Source organism: Equus przewalskii, chromosome 18 (assembly GCF_037783145.1).
Source record: "Equus przewalskii isolate Varuska chromosome 18, EquPr2, whole genome shotgun sequence".
Taxonomy (NCBI): Eukaryota; Metazoa; Chordata; class Mammalia; order Perissodactyla; family Equidae; genus Equus; species Equus przewalskii.
Genome location: NC_091848.1, coordinates 45,964,784 through 45,988,613, shown reverse-complemented (window position 1 = coordinate 45,988,613; position 23,830 = coordinate 45,964,784). Strand labels below are relative to the sequence as shown.

At 37.8% G+C, this 23,830-nt stretch overlaps 1 protein-coding gene across 3 annotated transcripts in view; it reads right to left on the bottom strand.

Moving 5' to 3' along the window:
* USF3 (upstream transcription factor family member 3) overlaps positions 1-23,830 on the bottom strand; it is a 46,290-nt gene that overhangs the window by 12,512 nt on the left and 9,948 nt on the right. The window contains exons 2-6 of one of the 3 annotated variants that reach the window (XM_070581928.1): positions 11,638-11,752; positions 10,147-10,211; positions 8,974-9,002; positions 6,653-6,735; positions 2,055-2,151 (exon numbers count right to left, since the gene is read on the bottom strand). In XM_070581928.1, the coding sequence (XP_070438029.1) occupies positions 2,055-2,151; positions 6,653-6,735; positions 8,974-9,002; positions 10,147-10,193 (256 nt within the window). In that variant the 5' untranslated portion in view covers positions 10,194-10,211; positions 11,638-11,752. Of the gene's footprint in view, positions 1-2,054; positions 2,152-6,652; positions 6,736-8,973; positions 9,003-10,146; positions 10,212-11,628; positions 11,753-23,830 lie in introns of all 3 variants that reach the window. The other 2 variants (XM_070581929.1, XM_070581930.1) reach the window with 2 other exon arrangements.

The following is a 23,830-nucleotide window of genomic DNA, read 5'->3' as shown; positions in this document are numbered from 1 at the left end:
GGTGGGGCCCATGTATGTGTGCTACTGAGTAATGAAGACATCTGTCACAGCCCGACTCCTCTCATAGGGAGAGAACTTACCCATGGATCCTACCAATGGGGGCAGCCTTGGCTGTGGGCATTTATGCTCTGTGACCCCAAACTTACCTCCCCACCTGCCTTACCAGAATGGTAAGTCCTCTCCGCCACCACCCCCGCCCCCCCGCCAAAGGCAGCCAATCCTCAAGGCCAGTGCCCCATGAGGTAGCCTGACATGAGAAGTTCTGTTCTCACAAGGATGAGCTGAGACTAGCAGATTATTTTACTCAGACATTTAAACTAAGAGGCTCAGAAGAAAGACGCCAATGTGCCACGGACATGAGATATTAAAGGATGAGTATTACGGACCAAATAATGATGATGATTATTCTCACTTATTGCACACTTACTGTATGTCTGGCACTTTCTATTCACTGTCTCATTTAATAATAATGATAACAATAATAACAACAACAGTGATAACAGGTAACATTCATCAAGCATTTACTATGAGCCAGGCGTTACTCTAAGTGCTTTACCTGCATTATCCCTGTTAATCCTCATAACATGAGATGGGAACTACCTATTGTCATCACCATTTTCAGATGTGAGAAGCAGGCTCAGAGTTGCTACATAATTTGTCTAAAGTCAACCAGATAGATGCTATGATCATCCTCATTTAAGATAGGGAAACTGAGACTTGGAGAGATTAAGTAACTGGCCAAAGGTACTGAGTGAGTAAATGAAGCTGAGGTTCAAACACAGGTGAGCCCGACTCCCAACGCCATTGTTCTGACCACTGCACAGACCGTCATGTGGACAGTGAGTATGTGGAAGAAGCTGTTGGGAGAAGAAAAGGAGAGGAGATGCACCAAAAGAACCAAAGAAAGGATGATGACAACGGAGACAGACTTAAGCTGCCTCACGTGCTGCCTCAGCCTGTGGCCTGGCTGTCCAGTTTTCCTGAGCCCCATGCAACATGTATTTTTTCAACTTTTCCTTTTCCCTAAGGTAACTTGATTGCCTCAGCCTCTGGGCTGTGAAACCAAAGGAGCCCTCCTTAGAAAAGTCTACACATCATTCTAGCCTAAACAACCTTTTTGTCAGATGCCTCAAAATGGTTATCAAACATATATTATGTATCTAACTACCCAACAGCATCATAAAACAGGTCCTGGACCATAAAAGACAGCTGACGTAGGTGAGGGGTTTAACTGTCATGTAACTAAAAGTACACAAGGAGAATTCAGAAGGCTGAGCTTCTGGATAGGCTTTCCAACAGCCTTCCCACTTCTTGGAACTAACAGGGCCCAGCTTTGCCCCCACCTCAGCAAATCCTGCCTTTGTTTCTCTCCTTTTAAAGTGACCTACTGAGTTGTCACAGGAAATCCTCTCCCTGCTCTTGTCAGCGCCATAAATGAAGGACAATTCAAACTGGCCTACCATTCTGAAATTTACACTTGCCTGGGATACTTTTTTCAGCTGTAATAAGGAGACCTTCTCTCCAGTGCAACCAGAAAAACAGACCTCATTTGATAGCATAAAAAAGTCACTCTACCTAAAAATCAAATATCATTAACTGATCAGGCAATCTGATGCACATATTATATACAATACAAACAATTATGAACAGAACGTTTTGGCCTTTTGAGTTAATTCACAGTTGGATCTTGGCACAAGCATACCCTTATCTTGTTTTTAAGTTACACTTAAAAACAGAGCAGATCTTCCCCCTGCCTCTTATAGGATTCCCCTCACTGGAACATCCAACTGGAATAGAGGAGATTCAATATTATTTGTGTCACAAGTTAAGCAAACATGAAAAACACAAATCGAAATTATGCATGCCTGCAAGATTGGAGCTGCTCACAGAAGGGGAAAAGAGGTAAACTAAGAAGAACCTATTTGCAATACTTTTCTCACAGAACCATTAAATACATGGTCTTAATAATGTTTTTAGGCAAAAAAAAAAAGCCTTGGACACAAAGGTCTGAACATTGAAAAAATAACAAAAAGTAAGAATCTTAAAATCTTTACCTTGTTCATTGTTTCCTCCGTTAAGCAGGAGTTCATCATTTTGCCTTTTCAATTCTGTGATGTATTTAAAGGCTTGGTCCAGGATCATATTCTTGCTCTGCCAAAGAAAATTAACCATTTAAAAGTTTCACTGCAGGGTAAGAATTTACCAGAAGAGCCTTAAAATTTTGGTTGTATCACATATATGTGATATACAGCTTTTCAAAATTTAAAACAGGCACCATATTCAAAAGTTTCTACTGTTCATCTCCACTTCCTAAGTATTTACTGAGCAGGCACTGTGTGTCAGGCTCTGTTCTAGGCCTTGGGGATATAACAAACAAAACAGACAAAGTTCCTGACCTTGAGGAGTATATTATAGATGTATATTTAAATCAGGTGGTGAGAAGTGCTATGAAGAAAAATATAGCAGGATAAGGAGGGCGCCAGAGAGAAGGCAGAGGTTACTCTGTGCTATGGACTGAAGGTTTGTGTCCCCCTACAATTCCTGTTGAAACCCTAAGCCCTGATGTGATGGTATTTGGAGGGGGGCCTTTGGGAGGTGATCAGGTCAGGAGGGTAGACCCTTCGTGAATGAGATCAATGCCCTTAGAAGAAATGACACGAGAGAGGGGATCGCTCTCTGTCATGTGAGGACATAACCAGGAAGAGAGCCCATGCCAGGAAGAGAACTGACTGGCACCCTGATCTTGGACTTGCCAGCCTCCAGAATTGTGAGAAATACATGTCTTTTGTTTACGCCACCCAGTCTACGTTATTTTTCTTACAGCAGCCCAAACTGACTAAGACATTCTGCTATAACCTACTTTGCATAGGGAAGCTGGGGAAACCCTCTCTGTAAGATGATATTTGAGCAAAAGCCTGAGGAGTACAAGGAAGTATGCCCTGTGATATCTGCAGCAAGGAGTCCAGGCAGCGGGATCAGCGCAGGCAGAGGCCCTCCAGCAGGGCAGCGTGTGGCGTGCTGGAGAAACAGCAGGGAGGTGAACGGGACTAGAGCAGAGAATAAAGAGGAAGAGTGGCAGAAGAAGAGGCCAGAGAGGGCCTTCAAGACTGCATAGAGACTTTAGATTTTAATGTTGTTCTTTACTGTCAAACACAGCTACACATTATTCTAAATTATAGAGTGAGAAAACAGTGTCACTTGATTGAGTTTTGGTGTCATGCTCCCAGTATATTCCAGTCCTAAACTTTTTCAAAAAGATTGTCAAATGTCCCTTTATTCTTTATTCCTAATTAACAATTTCTAAAATTGAAAACATAATATGTGCATATGGCAAAAAATGTAAATAATATGAAGGGATATAAAATTCCTTTTGGCTTTAGCTCTTTCGACCCCTTTCCAGAGGCACCACCTTGAAGTTACTTGTGCATCCTTCCAGAAATAGTCTATGCCAATACGAGCATCTCTATATGTCTTTTTTGAAAACCCAGATAGAAGGATACTAAAATTAGTAAGTTACATTATTTTTTTTAGTTTAAAAATATCTCTTGGAGATACTTCCATACAGCATTTAGATATCTATAGCTATGTTAGACTTTCTAAAGGATATATTTATTTCATTAACCATTCTATTAATGATACATATTTAAGCTGTGTAAAAGGCATTCCAGTTTTTCAATGCTTCAGCTATGAAAAATGTTGCAGTGAATATTTAACTTCTCCTCCAGTATGTATATTATTAAAGATCTCCAGTACGTATCAGCTCTTTTCACGTTGGAGTCAGTGATTTAGGGCTTTGGTTCAATAAGTTACAATTCAAGGTTCCTTAGACTGAGTCCTAACAGAGACCCAATATAACCCAGGAAACACTTTACTTTAAAGAGAGAAAACTGATATTCTCCTTTCTTAAAGCAAGAGTTGAGACAAAGGCAGAACCTGATAATGGCCACCTACTGCCTCTCTACTGCAGACAGGGTAGGGACACGTAGCAATAGTGAAGGAAATCTTAATCTACTCGGCTTCTGGGAGCCAAATACTGACTTCCGTTGCACGTTCTAGGACACCAAGGAAGTGAAATGACTATGGTTTCCTTTCAGAGAAACATGTAGGAATAAAAGCCAAGAGCAGGAAAATAAGATTTTACTGGGAAAACACCGATATTTACTGAGAAGCTACTATACATTGAGATGTAGAGAAAGAAAAACAATCAGAAGACACCATGTCTGCCCTTAAGTTTGTTATTGTGTTAAGGAAACAAAGCACATTTTAAAAAAGACGTGAAAAACATATTTATGCAAGACTAAGTACCACTCTATAGGGGAAAATGAAAAGAAACTAAGTGTAAGACCTTGCCGAGCGAGATAGTGTTAAGAAGTGAGCATATTAATCTGGCCCTCCGGAAGCCTGGGAAGGTTCAGGACTGGGAAGCTCCAGCTACCATGGAAAGTGGGGTGAGGTATGGGGTTAAAATTGAGGGGAGTAGTGGAAAGACTCTTCTTGTGCAGTAATAAGAACCAACCCACCCCCCCCCACACACACCCTATGCAGCTGGATGACTTCCCCTTCCTGCCCCAGCCACAGGAGACGAGTTTATTTTCTGTGAATTTGAACTGAGAATTTCAGCCTCAGGGGTACTTGGCACAGAAGTGGACAAGATCAGGCTCCTAAGCAAAAAGGAGGGTAAAGTAAAACTCTGCCTCCTAAAGCATGAGACTCTTCAGCATCCCCTTCCCAGCCCAGCTCTGACAAAATGGCAACTAGCCTTATACTCCTCTTGCCACTATGCCCACACCTAGGTAGGGGGCTGAAGGCTCTTCCTTGGAAAGTAAAAATTAATAGCTACCCTCAAAAGAAAAAAAGCTACAAATACTGATATTTTTGAGTTCCACAACAATACTAGCTCACCACCTAATCACTCAACAGTTAGGGCCACTAAAAGACAAGCCTATTCAATCAGCTTTTTAATGCCTCATTCTTAAATACGAAAAACTCAACATTTAAGGAATGTCTCCCAAAAGAAAGACCAAACATCAAAACAAAGGGGAAAAAGAGGATATCAAAAGACAACACAGAAAAGAAAAGGAAATTTTTTTGAATCCTATGTAACATTCTCGGAGATGAGATGATACTGCATCCATGAAACAAAGACGTGGTACGAAAGGTAACAAAGGGAATAAGAAGAAAGACTCTAGAAAATGAAAAGTAAGAGAGCTAAAATTAAAAACAGAAGAGTTGGAGAAGATCAACCAATTGAAATTGAAAAAGAAGGGTAGAGGGTTCCAGAAGTAAAGTCTCAAAGGAAAAAAAAGGGAAAATGGAAATGAATTGGTACATTTGACCATGAGGAAACCATACTAAGAGATACTGGAAATGTGGAAAGAATCAAAGATAGATATATAGAAAATTAAGCAAATGAAAAACAATGAGGCAATTATCAACTCAAAAACTTTCAAAAGTTACATATGAAATGAAACATAATAACAGTATACTACTTGGCTCAACTGTAAACAACATTTACACAGTCTTAACATGAAAACTAAATAGTGATTTAATCAAAAGTTGTGGGAGAATTACATGAGAGGATTAGACAAGGGGAAGCCAAGGGAAAAGGACAATAGGAAGTTAATAGATAATAATATCTAAAATGGAAAAATTAAGATATAGTAATATAAGCACGTTATTTCAAAATACAAAGGTAAATAAATACCAGAAGAAACAGTTGAGAATGGTTGCCTCGAAGGAGCTAGAGTTGGAAAGCAGGCAGGCAGGAGACTAATGTTTGTTGTTTTGAGCTTTTTAGTGCTATTTTGCTATGTGTATAAATTGATTTTTGCATATGTTAATTTAATTAAAAGCTAACCAACAAAGTCTAAAACAAATTTTGATATTCCATTATAATGGAATACTATATAACCATTAAAAAGGGAGGAGCTCATACGAGGAAAGGTATCTACAACCAAAAGTCTACTAGTACCACTGTGGAAATGGCCAAGCAGGTTATGAAATAGCACTGGGTATGTATACAGATACATTCATAAAGCAACGTCTGGAGAGATGTGTAACAACACTTTTAATAGTGGTTATAACTTGCGAGTAGGATGTCAATTTTTTTTAAACTTCTTTATGCCTTCCATATTGTTTCAATTTTGTTTTATTTGCAGAGAGCACACTTTATCCTCATTATCAGAGGAAACAAAAACTATCTTCATTAGGGAAAACTGTCAGCTTTATTAAGACGCGATTTAAGTACTACTGGAGGTTGGTAGAGCACGGAGAATAACATAAAGAAGAGATCCTTGGAGTGTTCTAGCTAAGAATTTAAAGACAGTAAAGAACATGACTGGCAGAAAATAAAAGAAATGTCTGGTAAATACAGTGGTACATATGTAAGTGTAATCGTGGGACTGAGTATTAAAGATCTAGAAATTATATGGTCCATTTGATTATGTAGGAAACTGTACTAGAAGATTGCTGGAAGTGTGGAAGAATTAAAGACAGGCATATAGAAAATTAAACAAATGAAAAACAATGAGGCAATTATTAACTCCAAAAAAACCCATAAATGACAGGGAACAAAAATAATCATTCTGAGCACAGAAACAACTTAGGGAATTATCTGTTAACAACTAATGAATGAAAATATGAGTGGACTTACCTGCTTCAGTGCAGGGGAACATGGGATCAGCTCTCCTATTCTGTTTATCCCAGCATTGATTTTCTTCTTTCTGTGCCTCTCCACTAGATAGAGGGAAAAGTCCATTTATCAAACCTTATAGTACTACTACCAAAGTGCCTCATTCTCCCCGGGTAAAGAAATTTTATGTAAAGAAATCTCTAAGAAAATGCTATCAAACAGTATCTAGGAGCCAGCCAGGTGGCACAGCAGTTAAGTTCACACGTTCAGCTTCTCAGCAGGCCAGGGTTCACGGGTTCAGATCCCGGGTGCAGACATGGCACCGCCTGGCAAAAAGCCATGCTGTGGTAGGCGTCCCACATATAAAATAGAGGAAGGTGGGCATGGATATTAGCTCAGGGCCAGTCTACCTCAGCAAAAAGAGGAAGATTGGTGGTAGTTAGCTCAGGGCTAATCTTCCAAAGAAAAAACAAAAATAAACCAGTATCTACTGAAGACAAAAAACTATAATATGATTTCTTTGTCTTTTTCTCTTTTTTCTCTCTCTCTTTTTTTAGTTACTAGAAAGCTGTCTCTTTATAGCAAATGGGCAAACGAGACATTTCCAGACGGATTAAAGTACCTTAAAATACCCTTCAGGATGACTAGAAGGACTTTTGGAATAGAAACAGCTATTATTTATGACTTAAAACAGACCAAAAAAAGGCAAAGGGTTGGTTTTTTCCAGAGGGTCTGGGCTGTTCACTTTGGCCACGTAGTATTTTTCCCATCTAAGAAACTGGGCAACTGACAACTTCTCAATTAACTGAGAAATGTTCCAAGCTTGCATGCTGCAACTTTAAAAGTTGTACGGAAGGGGCAAGAGGATATAAGAAATGACCTAAATAATTTCTATAAGATATTGTAAGTAGAAACATTAGTCTTGGCTATTTTCTGTTAGAAAGTTTTCTAAAACCTTCCTTTCTAACAAAGGATTCCAGTGCTTCTAGGAGGACGATATTTCAGATCATAGCATAGGTAGGTTTTGTTTTGCAAACTATGTACTTTTTGCTTCATAATCTAGCAGTAAGGACACTCTTTTCAATGACATCTAATTGCCCTCTCTTAATAAATTACTATCAGGACATATTTATGGCAGCATATGACAGTTTATTTTAATAAAAAGATTTAGTTAATACAAACAAAAGAAATCAGATTTAATTCATATGGCCCCAAAAAAAGCAAAACAATAAAGTATAGCTCATCTTTCTTCTGAATTCTCTAATAAGAGTATTTGTTGTTATCCAAGAGTGGATTTTTTTTTTAAAGATTTTATATTTTCCTTTTTTCTCCCCAAAGCCCCCCAGTACATAGTTGTATATTCTTCATTGTGGGTCCTTCTAGTTGTGGCATGTGGGATGCTGCCTCAGCGTGGTTTGATGAGCAGTGCCATGTCCACGCCCAGGATTCGAACTAATGAAACACTGGGCCGCCTGCAGCGGAGCACGCGAACTTAACCACTAGGCCACGGGGCCAGCCCCTAAGAGTGGATTTTTTAATGTGCAGAGGTAAAAAAAACAACAACATCAAAACTCTTTACCCATAGTGATAAAGGGGAATTTAATGGAGTAAACTTCCATGTGGGGAACAGCAATATCCCACCAGTGTTCAACACATCTTTCCATAGATAACATTTCCCCAGGGTCCTTTCCTTAGGGAAAGGAAGATATGATTTATAGAATAATAGAAATCAACTTCTAAAATATTTTTTTTAGATCTGACTGCAGTCCCTGATGGAAAATAAAATGTTATAAAATGTACCCAATTGTAAATGCACAATTACTTCTATAAATGTTTACCTGGCTTTAGCCTATAATTTTGATGTTTGAGATAAAACCAATTATTTATTTTCTACATTTCTTCCTATAATTGAGGATGCTGCAATGTAATCGAAGACTGTTCACATTTCAAGTACATTTAAGACCTACAGCGTCCTGCTCACCTCTTCCTACTCCTCTAGGCAGCCAGCCCCTTCTGGAATTTCTGCAAAGACATACACTCTTCATTCTACTCAAGAGAAGTATATCTAGAATTCCTCAGTGGGTGAAATCACTAAAAACACTAGCTCCAAAGGTATATTCCTCCTTAAATTATCTAAATAGATGGTGAATCAGCAGACGATAGCAAACCATCTTCACAAGACTCGGAGCGTTCTGTCAATTAAAATCAACAAAGGAACACTTTCCTAAAACATAATGAATAATGATTCTCTGTTTATAACATAAAAACTTATAATCAACAGTAGAATAATCATTTCCAATGCAAAAAACGTTAGCAAATAAAATTTAAATTGTTGTTTCTACCTGCATTGTGTGTCTCCCGGTTTTTCTTCCTGAAACAAAAAGTGGAGATAAAAGGAAAATGAAAATAATGGGAAAACATTTCACCACTTTATATTTTGAGAACCATAAAAATAAATTTTATAAATTTACATTTGTTCCATCAGTAAGAAACTATGTGAAGAAAAATTTTCTTAATATGTATTATGGTATGAAAACCTAACTGCAGACATATCAATACAAATTTAGAATGCACAATTTCCAAAAGTAACTATAATACCCTGCTCTTCCATACCCAGAAATCATTGGCTGGGAAGTAAATCAATCACTGAAAACCTCAGCTTTTTGAAAAATGTAATTAAGGAGCTAGTCAATTCTCAAAGTATGTTCCAAGAAGGTGCCTTCTGATGTGTGCCCTGGCACCCGGCCAGGAGTGGGGGTGAGTGTGTAAAGGAGAGGAGCAACAGTAGAGAGGAACCCTACAATCCCCAGGGAGGGAAGTGTGGCAGCCTTGCACTGACAACTAGCATGTGAGCCATCTTTTGCATTTATGTACCTTGGGTTATCCAAACTCTTAAATTTTCTTAAATGCTTATCTACTGAAAACATCAATTTTCCCTTTTATGTACAATTACTCAATACATTAGCATTCTCTAATAGCTATTTGGTAAGGAAAGAGAATAGTGATTTTAATTTTAATGGAAGCATTGGCCATACAATTCTAAGCAGTAACACTGCCCAAAAGGAGAGAATTCAGAAGGGGGGCTAGACAAAGAACCAGAAGTAATATTGTACTGATGTGCATATTGACATTAATGAATTATAACGTCACAAAATGTCTATTCAGTAACTGACTTCAGCCTAAGTGAACTTAGGATCCACAAAGACTAACACTGTGTGCAAGTAAAACTTTCACGAGAAGCTAAGCATTTGGCATAGATTTGATATTATACTATTTTAACTACTGATAGTCATTTTACTTGTTACACTACCAGTAGAATAAGGAGGACAGGTGAATTTTAACTATACACCCCTTTGAGTAAATCTATTTATATTTAACCACACATCTTTTTGAAGAGTAATGGTTTTCTAGGCATTCAAATCAAAGTTCCCTAAGGACTACCTACTTAGCAAAATAGGGACTAATTCTGCTTTTTATCTGCTGAAACTACATGTTTTTGGACCGTGGCTACATACCTGTGCTGCTTTTTTGTAGGAGTCTCATTCTCTGTCATTTCTGGCATGGTTACAGTGATAGGAACCTACAAGGCATGGAAAGACAGGCCAGAAAGTTTAAAGTCATTCTAGTATCTTAGAGAAATTGACTAATAGCAATTTGGTTTAACTATCAAAATGCTAAAAAAATAAAAGTAACAACCTGAAAAAGCACTGCATTAGGGGTTGTGGATAGAAAAAGGTATAAGAAAAGAGGACAAAAAAATATTATAACTAGCAGATGGCAAACATGGTGAATGTCAAATATGAGGTATAGCCAGAAAGTGCTTGAGAAGACTGGAGTAGAGAAAGATCATTGCGGGCTTGGAAATCAAGAAAAGCTTAAAGGGGGTGTGGATTTGAGCAAGACCAGGAAACACAGGCGCAGCATACTTGAGTTGGGAGAGTATGTTCTTTGTTCCTGATGCTGTTTGCTCACGATACAAAATTTAAACCAGAACAATAGTCTCCCGCTCTGAACAGAGAAAAACACAAAAGTGACGAGCACACAAACATGTAATATTCCATACATGGAAGCAAGCGTTCATTCACTCATTTACTCATTCGCTAGGCTTCTTTCATTGCACACTGCTACAAGTCTTATGTTATCATTTGAGTCATTAAAATCTGAATATGAGTATATAATTCTATTTATATTTAAAATAATCATGATACTAAAGAATCTATGTACCAAAGTAAAATGTACACATGACAAAAAAGCCTGAAAGCAAATATATTAAAATATCAATCATAGTTATATGAGGCCAGAAGTATTATAAGTGATTTCTTTCTCTTCTCTGATTTTCAAAAATTCCACAATGAAACTTTAATGCTTTCATATCCCAGGAATTGACAACCTTTCAAAAGAGGTCTGTCAAGTTGGGATACCTGTTCTGGTAACTGGAGGAGGTGCACGTGTGGTTTTTTCGTTTTCTTTCCAAGAAAGAAAGAAGGCAGCAAGTATGTAATCGGAAGTCAGCATGAGTTTCACATCTAGTTCTGTGTTTCCCAGCTGTGAGAGCCTGGGCAAGTTCTAGAACCTCCTGGAACCTCAGATGTTTACTCTACAAAATGGATCATAACCACAGAAGCTAGATCATTGGCTTGTTTCAAGAAAGGAATGAAATAGTGCGGGGAGAGCACAGTGCGTAACAGTAATAAAATTCAATAAATGATAGCTATGAATATTAATGAGTTATTTGAGGTTAAGACTTTAGCCCTGGAAAGGAGGGGGAAGGGTCCTGGGAAATAAGTAGAAGTGGATACAGACAAGGTAATGACAGAAAGTACTGACTGAAGCAGCCTGAGGAGAAATGTGAGCTCCAGACCTATTTCCAGCAGCTTACTCCATCTTCCCCCTAACCTCTGTGAAGGTACCTATCAGCCTAAAAGCAACAGGTGCACGTTGGATAACCACAGAATGATAATGAGGGACATGGGAGTAAATCAAGAAATCCCTGTCACCTTTCTCACCCAGGGCTTGCAGAATTTCTTCACTTTTGATTCCTGGCTTCCAACGCCTCCCGTTTCTGATCCAAATCTATCATCTTCTGCCAGAAGATGGTCTATAAGTTATGTTTTCTTCTTACTACACAGGAGAAAAATCAATAAATGTTTACAGTCGCTAGGTTTCCATTAGCAGCAGGTAAAACAAGGGCTGGCCACCTATGGCGTGCAGGCAGATTTTTAGTGGCATATAGAATGATCCTGAATTCTCTCCACCACTTGAAAGTTAATGAATGTAGTTGCTTTCAAGTCACTTCCAATGGGTTACCCAAGCTCCACCCCCACAAAGATGGCAGCCCTGCACCACTGGCTGGTCCCCACGAGGGGACTCTCTCCTTTCTCTCACCTGTGCTCACTGTCCCTTAGGTTCTCCTTCCCCTCCCCCAAGCTCTTACTCGAAGATCTGTGCTCAATTCTAAAATTATCTTCCCTTCGATCTTCTACTTCCCCCTTCTCTCTTGTGAGAGTGACTGAAAACCTACTCAAGGACCTTCCCCTTCCACGAAGGCAGTGACACTAGGAAGACAGCCCTCAGATCTATGTGCTGTATGTGCTCTAAAAAAATGTAGGTTTGGGGGCTTCGTCTCAAACGAATGAGAAGTAGGGCCCAGGAATCTGTATTTTCAACAAGGTCTCTGGGTGATTCCTTTTTTCTTACTTTCTTCGTTTTTTGGTACAAAAAAAGTTTGAGAAACTTAATTCTACTTTAGGGCAACGTTTCCTATCTGAGAATAGTAGTTAAAAAATACAAATTCTCAGCCCATCCCAGACTCAATGAACCAATCTCTAAGGAAGGAATTCCAATTTCTAACAGGGGAGGGGGGGTGGAGTGTCTGCAATTTGATTGCTCCAGGTGATTCTTATTGGGAAAATTTGGAAACAGGCAGGTAGCTTTAATGGTGAGATTTCAGGCACCTGACCTATACCCTGTTGCAGGAGAGATTATTTGGGATGTGGCATGACAGCTGACCATGTCGTTTCACCTATAAACCAGTAGGATCAGATCTGCCTCAAAGCCATGTGAGTCAGCATTTGGTCATCAACATCACAGTTCCTTTCATTCCTCTGTAGCACTTTTGAAAGTTTGCAGGTTCATGTTACAATTAAGACACAAGAAGTAAAAATGCTAATTTCCTAAACGTCTAGAATCTTCGAGTAGGTGACACTAGAGGTATTCACTGCACTGGGGCAAAGCCAGAGTTTAACTGAAAGAGGAATACAATTGCAAGTCAAATCATCCAGTTCACCAAATGTCACTCTAAATGTCCATCTCAAACCACATTCTAACCAATTCAATTACATCTAAGTCAATGCAAAATTATTTCCATGTCCAATTCCTCCTGATATTAAAATTGCATTCCTAACATTAAAAAAGAACATTCACTGGAATAAGGAGCTATTTAATATTGTCATAAATCTTTGTCTGCTTATTAACTAACCTGCTAATGAGGAAATGGCACTTCTAATACAATATTTATATAACTAAGTACAAATATATCCTTTAAAATATTTAAAGTGCCATGAACTTTTAAATAAAAATTTCAAAATGTTACATTAGTAATCCATGAATTATTATTTTTCATGGTAAGAAAGAATTATTTCTGAAATTAGTCAAACCAAATGGTTCTCAAAGTGTGGTCTTCAGATCACTTGCATCAAACTCACATCTTTGAAAACTTTTCTTTCCCCTTGAGGTAAATCTTACATAGAGTAAAATGCACAAATCTTAAGTGTAACATTCAATGAGTGCAGACTGATGCACACACCTGTGTGACCCAACCCCTAACAAGGTACAGCATCACCACAGAAAGTTCTCTCATGCCCCTTCCCAATCAGTCCTTCCCTGCTCCCACAGAGCCAGCCAGTGTTCTCATTTTTCTCACCAAAGAACTTTATATAATGGATTAATTGAGAATTTCCATTGGGTCAAGTTTCACTCAGCATAACCTTTTTGAAATTCATCCAGTAGTTCCTTTTTATTGCTGAGTATGAATACATAACTGTGTATGAATTTATAACACAGTTCATTTATTCACTTTTCTGTTGATGGACACCAGGACTGTTTCCATGTTTTGGCTACTAAGAAGAAAGCTGCTATCCACGAACATTCTTGTATAAATCTTTTTGTGGATGTCGTCTTTCACTTATCTTGGAGTAGATAAGCATTACTTATCTACTCCCAGATATTTACCCAAGAAAGTGAAAGACGACATCCACAAAAAGACTTATACAAGAACATTTACCACACTTTCCTCAGAGCAATGGTACCATTTTGCACTTCCACTCACAATACAGAAGAGTTCTGGTGGCTCCATGGCCTCACCAACATTGGGTTTTGTCAGTCTTTTTTTTTTTTTTTTTTTTTTTTCGGTGAGGAAGATTGACCCTGAGCTAACATCTGCTGCCAATCTTCCTCCTTTTGCTTAAGGAAGACTGTCACTGAGCTAACATCTGTGCCAATCCTCCTCTATTTTGTATGTAGGACACTGCCACAGCATGGCTTGACGAGCAGTGTGTAGGTCCATGCTTGGGATCCAAACCTGCGAACCCTGGGCTGCTGAAACAGAAACAGAGCACCCCAAACTTAACCACTACACTACTGGGCCGGCCCCCTGTCAACCTATTAATTTTAGCCATTCTGGTGGGTATATAGTGGTATCTCATTATAGTTTAATTTGCATTTCCTGATGACTAATAATACTGAATACTTTATGTGCATATTAAGGCCATTTGCAGATTTCCTTTTGTCTGCCTATCTTTTGCCAGTTTTTTAAATTGGATTGTACACCTTTTTATTATTGATTTATAGAAGTCTTTATATATTCTGAGTTTTTATATCTACTAGATATCTGTCCTTTGTCTGAAATATATTTTGCAAATATTTTCTTCCATAATGTGGCCTGCCTATGCATTTTCTTAATTGTGTCTTTTGGTGACCCAAGAGTTCTTGATGAAGTATAACTTATCAACTTCTTTTATGACTATTCCTTTTTGTGTCCTGTCCAAAAAACCTTTACCCATCACTAAGATATTCTCCTATGATTGCTTCTAGAAGGTTTATAATTAATTATGTGAATTAATAATTAATTGTCATATTGAGGTAAATGATCTGTATTATTTATGGCAAGAGGTAGGTGTCAAAGTTCTCTTTTTTCATATGGATATTCAGTTGTTCTAACACCATTCACTGAAGACATTTCCCTTCCTCAATGGCATCTTTCTTAAAAATCAAACGTCCATTTGGTGCAGTTCCATTTCTAGGTTCTCTATTCTGATCTATCCTTACGTTATTACTACACAGTTCTGATTAAGCATATATTTAAAATATAGATTCCTATACCCCACCCCAGACCTACTGAGTCAGAACCATGGGAGGGAGAGGTCCAGGAATACGCAGTTCTGACAAGGTTCCTAGTTGATTCTTTACGCACCCTAAAGTTTGAGAAGTATTACATTATTTTAGTACTCCTTCCTCGAAAACTGATATAAATCGAAAAGCTCATAAATTAAGATCCACATAGAAAGACCAATGAACTTGAATTTAGGAAACCTAAGTTCTATTTCTAGATCTGCTATTCAGTAGCTGGATATCATTTTATTTACCATAACTTAGCATGTTAAATTTCTTCATTTGTAGAATGAGTGGGTAGGACTAGACTCAATCATTCAATTATGAATTGAGTACCCCTACTGCCTAGGAATTGCAGCTATAAAGATGAATGAGACATGTCTGCCCTCAAGAAGAATGCAGTCCAGATCAGGGCTATCCAAAAGAACTCTGTGCAATGAAAATATTCTCTGCACTGTCCATATGGTCACCACTAGTCACACGTGGCTATTAAGTGCTTGAAATGTGGCTAGTGAGAACATAGAATTAAATTTTTAATTTTATATAATTTTAAGTAATTTAAATTAAATAGCTACATGTGGCTAGTAGCTAGTGTAATGGACAGCACAGGGAATGGAAAAAGTAGGAAAAAAGATGATGAAAAAATTGTTTAATGAACATCAACTTCCTGGTTTTGATACTGTCCTACAGCTATACAAGCTGTCACCATTGGGGGAAGCTGGATGAAGAGTACATGGACTCTGTACTATGTGTGTAGCTTCCTTTGAATCTATAGTTATTTTAAAATAAAAAAGTTTTTAAAAGTGAATTTAAAAATTTGTAAGTGCTACCTCAAAGATTTATTAATAAAATGCTATGTGAGAACAGAGCATCAAGCATGTTTCCTGTGGGACCCAAAGAAAGCTAGGTCTTGGAGAATGGTTAGGATTTTGCCAGGTGGAAACGAACAGGAAAAAGGATACAAGGCCGAAGGATGAGCAATTGCAAGAGCTGTGAAACATAAACAAGCCTGGTGAGTCTGAGCACCGCCCGGAGAATATACGAAACATGGGAGGGAGGGAAAGAAGCAGGAGGCAAGGGCAGAAAGAGAACTTGGACCAGACTGCAAAGGAATTTTCTATGCCTGATGAATGTATTCGGATCTTATCTTAAGATCGGTGGTTCTCCAACAGCAATCCACCCACTAGCACTGGTCTGAAACAAAGTCCCCCTGACAGTAAAATGCAAAAGAGAGGAATAAAGTAAGAATTTTTTTTATTGATATATAACTTATATACAATAAGTCACTAACTTAAGTTCACAGCTCAGTAAATTTTTATGTATGAATACACCCATGTAACTACCACTCAGATCAAGATACAGAACACTACCAGCATCTCAAGAGGCTCTCCTGAGGTCCCTGCCACTTAATCCCTTGAAATTCCCCCTCAAAATATATAATCAAAGAAGAATATATATTTCCAAAGAATACATGCAAATGATCAACAGGTATGTGAAAAGATGCTCGACATCATTAACCATCAGGGAAATGCAGATCTAAACCACAACGAGATCTCACCTCACATCTGTTAGAATGGCTTTTATCAAAAAGTCGAAAGATAACAAGTGTTGGTGAGAACGTGGAGGAAAGGGAACCCTTGTGCACTTTTGGTGGGAATGTAAATTGGTACAGCCATTATGGAAAACAGTATGGAGACTGCTCAAAAAATTAAAAATAGAATTACTGTATGATCCAGCAATCCTACCTCTGGGTATATCTCCAAAGGAAATAAAATCACTATCTCGAAGACACATCTGTACTCCCATCGTTGTAGCATTATTCACAATAGCCAAGATATGGACACAACCTAAGTGCCCATTGACAGATGAATGGATAAAGAAAATATTATATATATTATTCAGCCTTTAAAAAAAAAGAAATCCTGACATTCGTGGCAACATGAATCGGTCTGGAGGACATTATGCTGGGTGAAATAAGCCAGATGCAGAAAGACAAATACTACATGATGTCACTTATATGTGGAAACTAAAAAAGTCGAACTCATAGTAACAGAGGGGAGAATGGTGGCTACCAATGGCTAGAGGGTGGGGGAAATGGGGAGAGGTTGGTCAAAGTGTCTAGACATTCAGTTACAAGATGAATGTGTTCTGGAGACCTAATGCACAGCATGGTGACTACAGTTAATAATAAAGTATTGTATACTTGAAATTCGCTAAGAAAGAAGATCTTGAGTGTCCTCACCACACAAGGTAACTATGTGAGGTGATGATATGTTAATTAGCTTGGCTGTGGTAACTGTTTCACAACGTATACATATATCAAAACATCATGTCGTACACATATACTATTTTTATTTGCCAATCATATGTCGATAAAGGCAGAAAAATATTTGTATATATTCAAAAGTATGATATTACCTCATACATTGCTGGTTGGGAATGTAAAATGCTATAGTCACTTTGGAAAACAGGCAGCTCCTCAAACAGTTAAACACAGAGTTGCCATATGATCCAGCAATTCCACCTAGGTATATCCCCAAGAGGACTTAAAACACACGTTCACACACAAACTTGTACAGGAATGTTTGTAGCAGCAATATTCATAATAGCCAAAGAGCTGAAACAAGCCAAATGTTCATCAAATGATGAATGATAAATAAAATGTGGTATATCTACCCAAAGGAATATTATTCAGCAACAAAAGACATGAAGTACTGATAGATGCCACGTACGGGTGATCCCTGAAAACATTACGTTAAGTGAAAGAAGCCTGACACAAAAGGTCACGTATTGTATTATTCCATTCCATGAAATGTCTATAGAGACAGAAAACAGATTAGCGGTTGCCAGGAGCTGAAGAGGATGGGAAATGACTGCTGAGGGGGGCAGGGGGAGAGTTCCTTTCGGGATGCTGAAATGTTCTAAAATTAGATTATGGTGATGGTTGAACGGCTCTGCAAATATACTAAAAACCACTGAATTACACTTAAATGGGTAAACTTTATGGTATGTGAATTGTATCTCAATTGAGTTGTTAAACAAAAAAAAGAAACCCTCTGATAGAAGTCTCTGGGTAATTTGAAATTCTCTACTCATTCATTTTTTTCATCAGTTTATACATCTGCTTTCTTTCAACATATAATTTCAAAATTCTATTTAGTTACCAATCATTCTCAATTTCCCTAATACGGGGAAAATGTGCAGCCACCGAAAAGAAGTACTCACAATATTTAGGGGAAAACTTGGTCTAACTGTTCAGTGGCAAATTATGTTTTCTTCCTTCCAAGAAGCATATTAGTGGTAAAGCTTAATTTAAATTGTGTCTTTAGATACAATGAAGAGCAAAACGTAATTCTTATAAAATTTCCAAGTTAGAATTAAAGTGTCTTAATTGAAAATATCTTATGGCACATTGCTTAAACATTATTTGTCCATGGTTTGAGATGATCTTGTCAACCTCTGTATTTCTGTTTTGCTGCTGTTTAATACATTCCTAAGTATTTTACAATTATTAAAAATGTTTTACGGAATGACTAGATAGACATACAGTTTGTTGGGGCATTTTTTTTTTGGTGAGGAAGATTGGCCCTGAGCTAACATCTGTGGCGATCTTCCTCTATTTAGTATGTGGGACCCTGCCACAGCGTGGTTTGACAAGCAGTGTGTAGGTCCACAGCCAGATTCGAACCCACGAACCCTGGGATGCTGAAGTAGAGCACACAAACTTAACCACTATGCCACCAGGCCAGCCCCGACATGCAGTTTTAAATGTGTTCTATCTCTTTCTATGAGATCTCTAGTAAATCCTCAGTCGTCTCCAATCAAAATGACTTGCCTACTGAACTAGAATATGATCTAAGGAAATTACAAATCAACTAAGCTCAATTCCCTGGACTGGGTCACAGTCATTATACCACGAGTCCACTTGACACTCTGTAACAAAGATCTCTCCTTATTTTGATCATCTTGTTTTAGCAGTTTTTCCTTATCATAAAAGTAATATGTACCTAGAAAACAAAGCAAAGCATACAAACAAAATTAAGCCTACTCAATCACATTACTCAACAAGAATCCGCAAGAATCACTGTTAACATTTTGATGGATTTCCTTCTGAACTTTTTTCTACACACACCTGATTTTTTACAAATATTAGACTATAAGCAACATTGTATTCTGCTTTTTACTTAAAGTGAGCATTTCTCCATGTCACCAAATATTCAAAATCGTGATTACAGCAATTATGTTTAATATCTTGGATATTTATAGTCTAATTCCTACCACCTTACTTAATGCTTTAGGCAGCTTTGCTCTCTGTATTTTGCTACATGACCTACCATGTGCATTTATCCTCTCCAGCCTTTTAGGTTAATAATCCTCTCCTGGAACGTCCTATTACCTGATCTACCTGGTTCAACTTGAAACCTTGAAACCCAGCATATCTGCATTATAGTGCAAGGATAGCACCAATGCTTTTCACACCCAAAGAATCCTTCCTCCACGTTTGTGAGTTCAGCAGCTCTGTCCATCTCAGTGGGAACTCGACGAGCTGTTTGTGAGTATGCTGTGTTGTCTGTCTGCTGTTTTGTGTAACTGCTATCAGAAGTTCTAACTGCCTTTGCCATTACAGAGATCTTACATCCCTGAACAATGTCTGTTGGCTCCTTCCTGACAATCACGTCGCCGTCATGTTTGGCAGCAGTCAGTCATGGAGGTTGATAAGTGCCAAACTTGAGATACTATGACATATATAAGAATGTGAAATAACGAAGTCCTGCCACCAGAGCTTTCACTGTGAAATTGAGTCAAACTATATCTCCAGAAAAAGATAAGAGCCGAAAGGCACAATTTGCTAAATACAGTTTTAAATTTTTATGTTTAAACTACACAAGTAACCTGTTTGTATAAAAAATTTTTTATTGAGCTATAATTGACATATTTGTTTCAGGCATACAACAGAATGATTTGATATTTAGTATATACAGTAGTCCCTCCTTATCCGCAGTTTCGCTTTCTGCAGTTTCAGTTACCCATGGTCAACTATGGTCTGAAAATATTAAATGGAAAATTCCAGAAACAAACAATTCATAAGTTTTAAATTGCACGCCATTCTGAGTAGCGTGACGAAATCTTGTGCCACCCGCTCAGTGCTACCTAGGACATGACTCATCCCTTTGTCCAGAGGGTCCACGCTGTACACACCACCCACCCATTAGTCACTTAGTAGCCCTCTGGGCTATCAATCAGATTGACTGTCATGATATGTCAGTGCTTGTGTTCAAGTAACCCTTATTTTACTTAATAATGGCCCCAAAGTGCAAGAGCAGTAATGTTGGCAATTTGGATACGCTGAAGGGAAGCCGTAAAGTGCTTCCTTTAAGTGAAAAGGTGAAAGTTCTCGATTTAATACAAAAAGGAAAGAAATCGTATCCTGAGGTTGCTCAGATCTACAGTAACTTTTATTACAAAATATTGTTATAATTGCTCTATTTTATTACTAGTTATTGTTGTTAATCTCTTACTGTTCCTAATTTATAAATTAAACTTTACCATATGTTTGTAAATGTAGGAAAATTCATAGTCTACATAGGGTTCAGTACTATCCGCAGTTTCAGGCATCCACGGGGGGACTTGCAATGCACCCCCGGCGGGTAAGGGGGCATGGGGACTACCGTATTGTGAAGTGCTCACCCAGTAAGTCTAGTCAACATCCATCACCAACACAGTTACAAATTTTTTTCTTGTGATGAGAACTTTTAAGATCTACTCTTTTAGCAACGTTCAAATATACAGTGTAGTATTATTAAAAAAATATTTTTGAAGAGTACAGCAATGTATAACGTTAAATGGAAAAGTTACTTAGCTCTACAATCATGCTCTTCAGGAGTAACCACTCTAAAGAATTTGGCATTTTTTAGACCTTTTCCTTGCTCTTGCCCATACAAACTACAAATACTTCTGACTCAGAAATTATATCATAAGTAAATCCGAAGAGAATCTATGCTTTAAGGCTTTTAAAAAAAAACCCAATTGCAAAAATAATCCCTGCTCATTGTAAAAATTTCAAACAGCACAGAGCCACGTGCAGTACCAAGGCCCCTCCACTTTTAATAGTCTGATGGTATCAATTCCCAACATTTTCCCTATGTATGCCCAAGCAGTTACTTACATACATATTAGTAACCGTTACACTGAAAGAGCAGGACACACAAAACCCAAGTAGTAGAAGATACCTTCCACTGCCAGTTCATATCTCCCCTGTGGGGTGATCCTGCTCCCTGGATAAAATTTAGGGCAGATTCCATGACTTTACTGGTCACAGTTACATAATAAAAATCCTCTAGTCATTTCTAGTCACAAAAACGATCGATTGGGAATATCTCAATACAGTTCCTTTGATGTGGGTAATGTCTCCCCGAAAACAGCCTCTTACACTCTCTCCCCATCTCCCACTTTCTGCTTCTGATGTTACAGCCCAGTCTCTTTCTGCTGAGGTACCCCTGCCTGGCAGGAAGGCCTGCAGCAGAGTGCCCTGACCAGCTCCCTCCTGACATGCTGGTCCATAGACGCATATACCTCTTTAATGCAACAACCCCCAGAAATTTATCCTACAAGTATATTCATGCATGTGAGTAGCAAAAGACAAGGAGAGGCTCATCAAAAGCTGACTGATTTAATATGTCACGGTATTATGATGAACCATCTGAAATTGCCCATATTTGATCTTTTCTGCCTCTAGAAACTGCAATTTCAGATGGTTCAATCTAATAGCTCTACACATAAAATATAGTTATATGTACTGACAGTTAAATAAATACATATATGTTACAGGCCGTACTGTGTCTCCCCAAAATTCATATGCTGAAGTCCTAACCCACAACACTTTGGAGTGTGACTGTATTTGAAGATCGGGCCTTTAAGGAGGTAATTAAGTTAAAGTGGGGTCATTAGGATGGGGCCTAATCCAGTAGGACTCGTGTCCTTATAAGAAAAGGAGATCAGAACACAGACCACACAGACATAGGGACGACCACGTGGGGACAGAGCAAGGCAGCAGCCATCTACAAGCTGGGGAGAGGCCTCAGAAGAAACCAAACCTGCTGACTCCTTGATCTTGGAGTTCTAGCCTCCAGAACTGTGAGAAAATTAATTTTTCTTGTTTAAGCCACTCAATGTGTGGTATTTGTTGTGGCAGCCCTAGCAAACTAGTATTTTATATATATATAAATAAATAATATGTAATATGCTAGTTATAAATATATATATATAAATTTTTTAAGTTACCAACTTACATCTAATACCCATCCTTTGGGATGGAGAGAAGAATATATATGTGTATGTTAATAAACGCACAAAATTTCTCAGGATTGCCTCGAGGAGGGGAAATGAGGGACAGGGTACAAGGAAGACTTACTGTACATCTTCATATACAATTTTAATTTTTTGCCACATGCATGTATTTTCTTTTCCAAAATATGAATTTTTCAGTCTTTGCAATAAATGCATTTAAGACTATACTATTTCTTCAAGATACAACTTTGTCCACAGCCCAGATTTTGAAATGTAACATTTTTAAGTCATTAATTTCTAAATAGTATGTAGTTTCAATTAAAATTTTAAATTATTTTAAAAATACTATACTGAAAAACGAAAAATTAAATATTAATCACATCCTTTTTTGAGGAGGAAAATTAAAGTCCCCCACTATCACCTATTCAATTCCATCCTATTCAATTCCCAGTTGGGAATCAATGTGACATGAACTTTCTTGATCTTTCTACATATATAAATCTTTCTACATATATGCACATATCTTTTTTACATAAAAATTAAATCATGCTATATTTGTCGCTCCAAAAGATGCTTTATTTTTACTTAGAAATATATTATGGACATCTTTCCAGGTAAGTACATATCAATTTACCTTATTCTTTTTACTACTTGCATACCATTACATTGCACGGATAAGCCATAATTTATTTAGCTGTTCCCCATTCAAGAAAACCCCTCTCTTCCCTCTCCCTTTTCATTTATTTATTTATTTGTTATTAAAAACAATGTCAAAAAAAGGGCTGCAATCAACATATTACAAATTTTTATCAGTCCAAAAGGCAACAAAAGATAGCTCACTACTACTTATCTTGCATCTCCTTGATGACTAGTGAGGCTGAATACCCTTTGATATGTTATGAATCATATATATTTCTTTTTCGGTGATTTGCTTATTTTTACTATCTTGACTTTTTCTTCCTTGTACTTTCAACTTTTACATCCTCTTCAACCTGAGTTGAAGTAAAAAGCTTTCCAAATAGTTATATATCTTTTGGTTCCCCTTTTGTTAACTCGTGGGTGTGAATTGTTTCCTTGCCTTATGATTGGCAATAAAAAATATCTAATTTTTAGAATTTGAGATTCTATTTGTAGCCTTCTTACATGATATATTTTTGTTAAGTGTTATATGAGTATATGAAAAGAGTACGTATTATTGATTCTTCAGGTACAAAGTTTTATTAATTTCCCTCCCCCCAAAGCCTCCCAGTACATAGCTGTAAATTCTAGTTGGAAGTCGTCCTAGCTCTTCTATGTGAGCCACCACCACAGCATGGCAACTGACAGACGGGTGGTGCAGTTCCGGAACAGGAAACGAACCTGGGCCGTTGAAGTGGTGAGAACACCAAAATTAACCACTAGGCCATCAGGGCTGGCCCTAAATATTTTAAAAATTAAATGTTTGTTGTCTGGAATTAAACTTTGATAACCAATTACTATGCATTTTCTTCCATTCAACATTTGCCTGGAGTGTGTTTGTGTGTA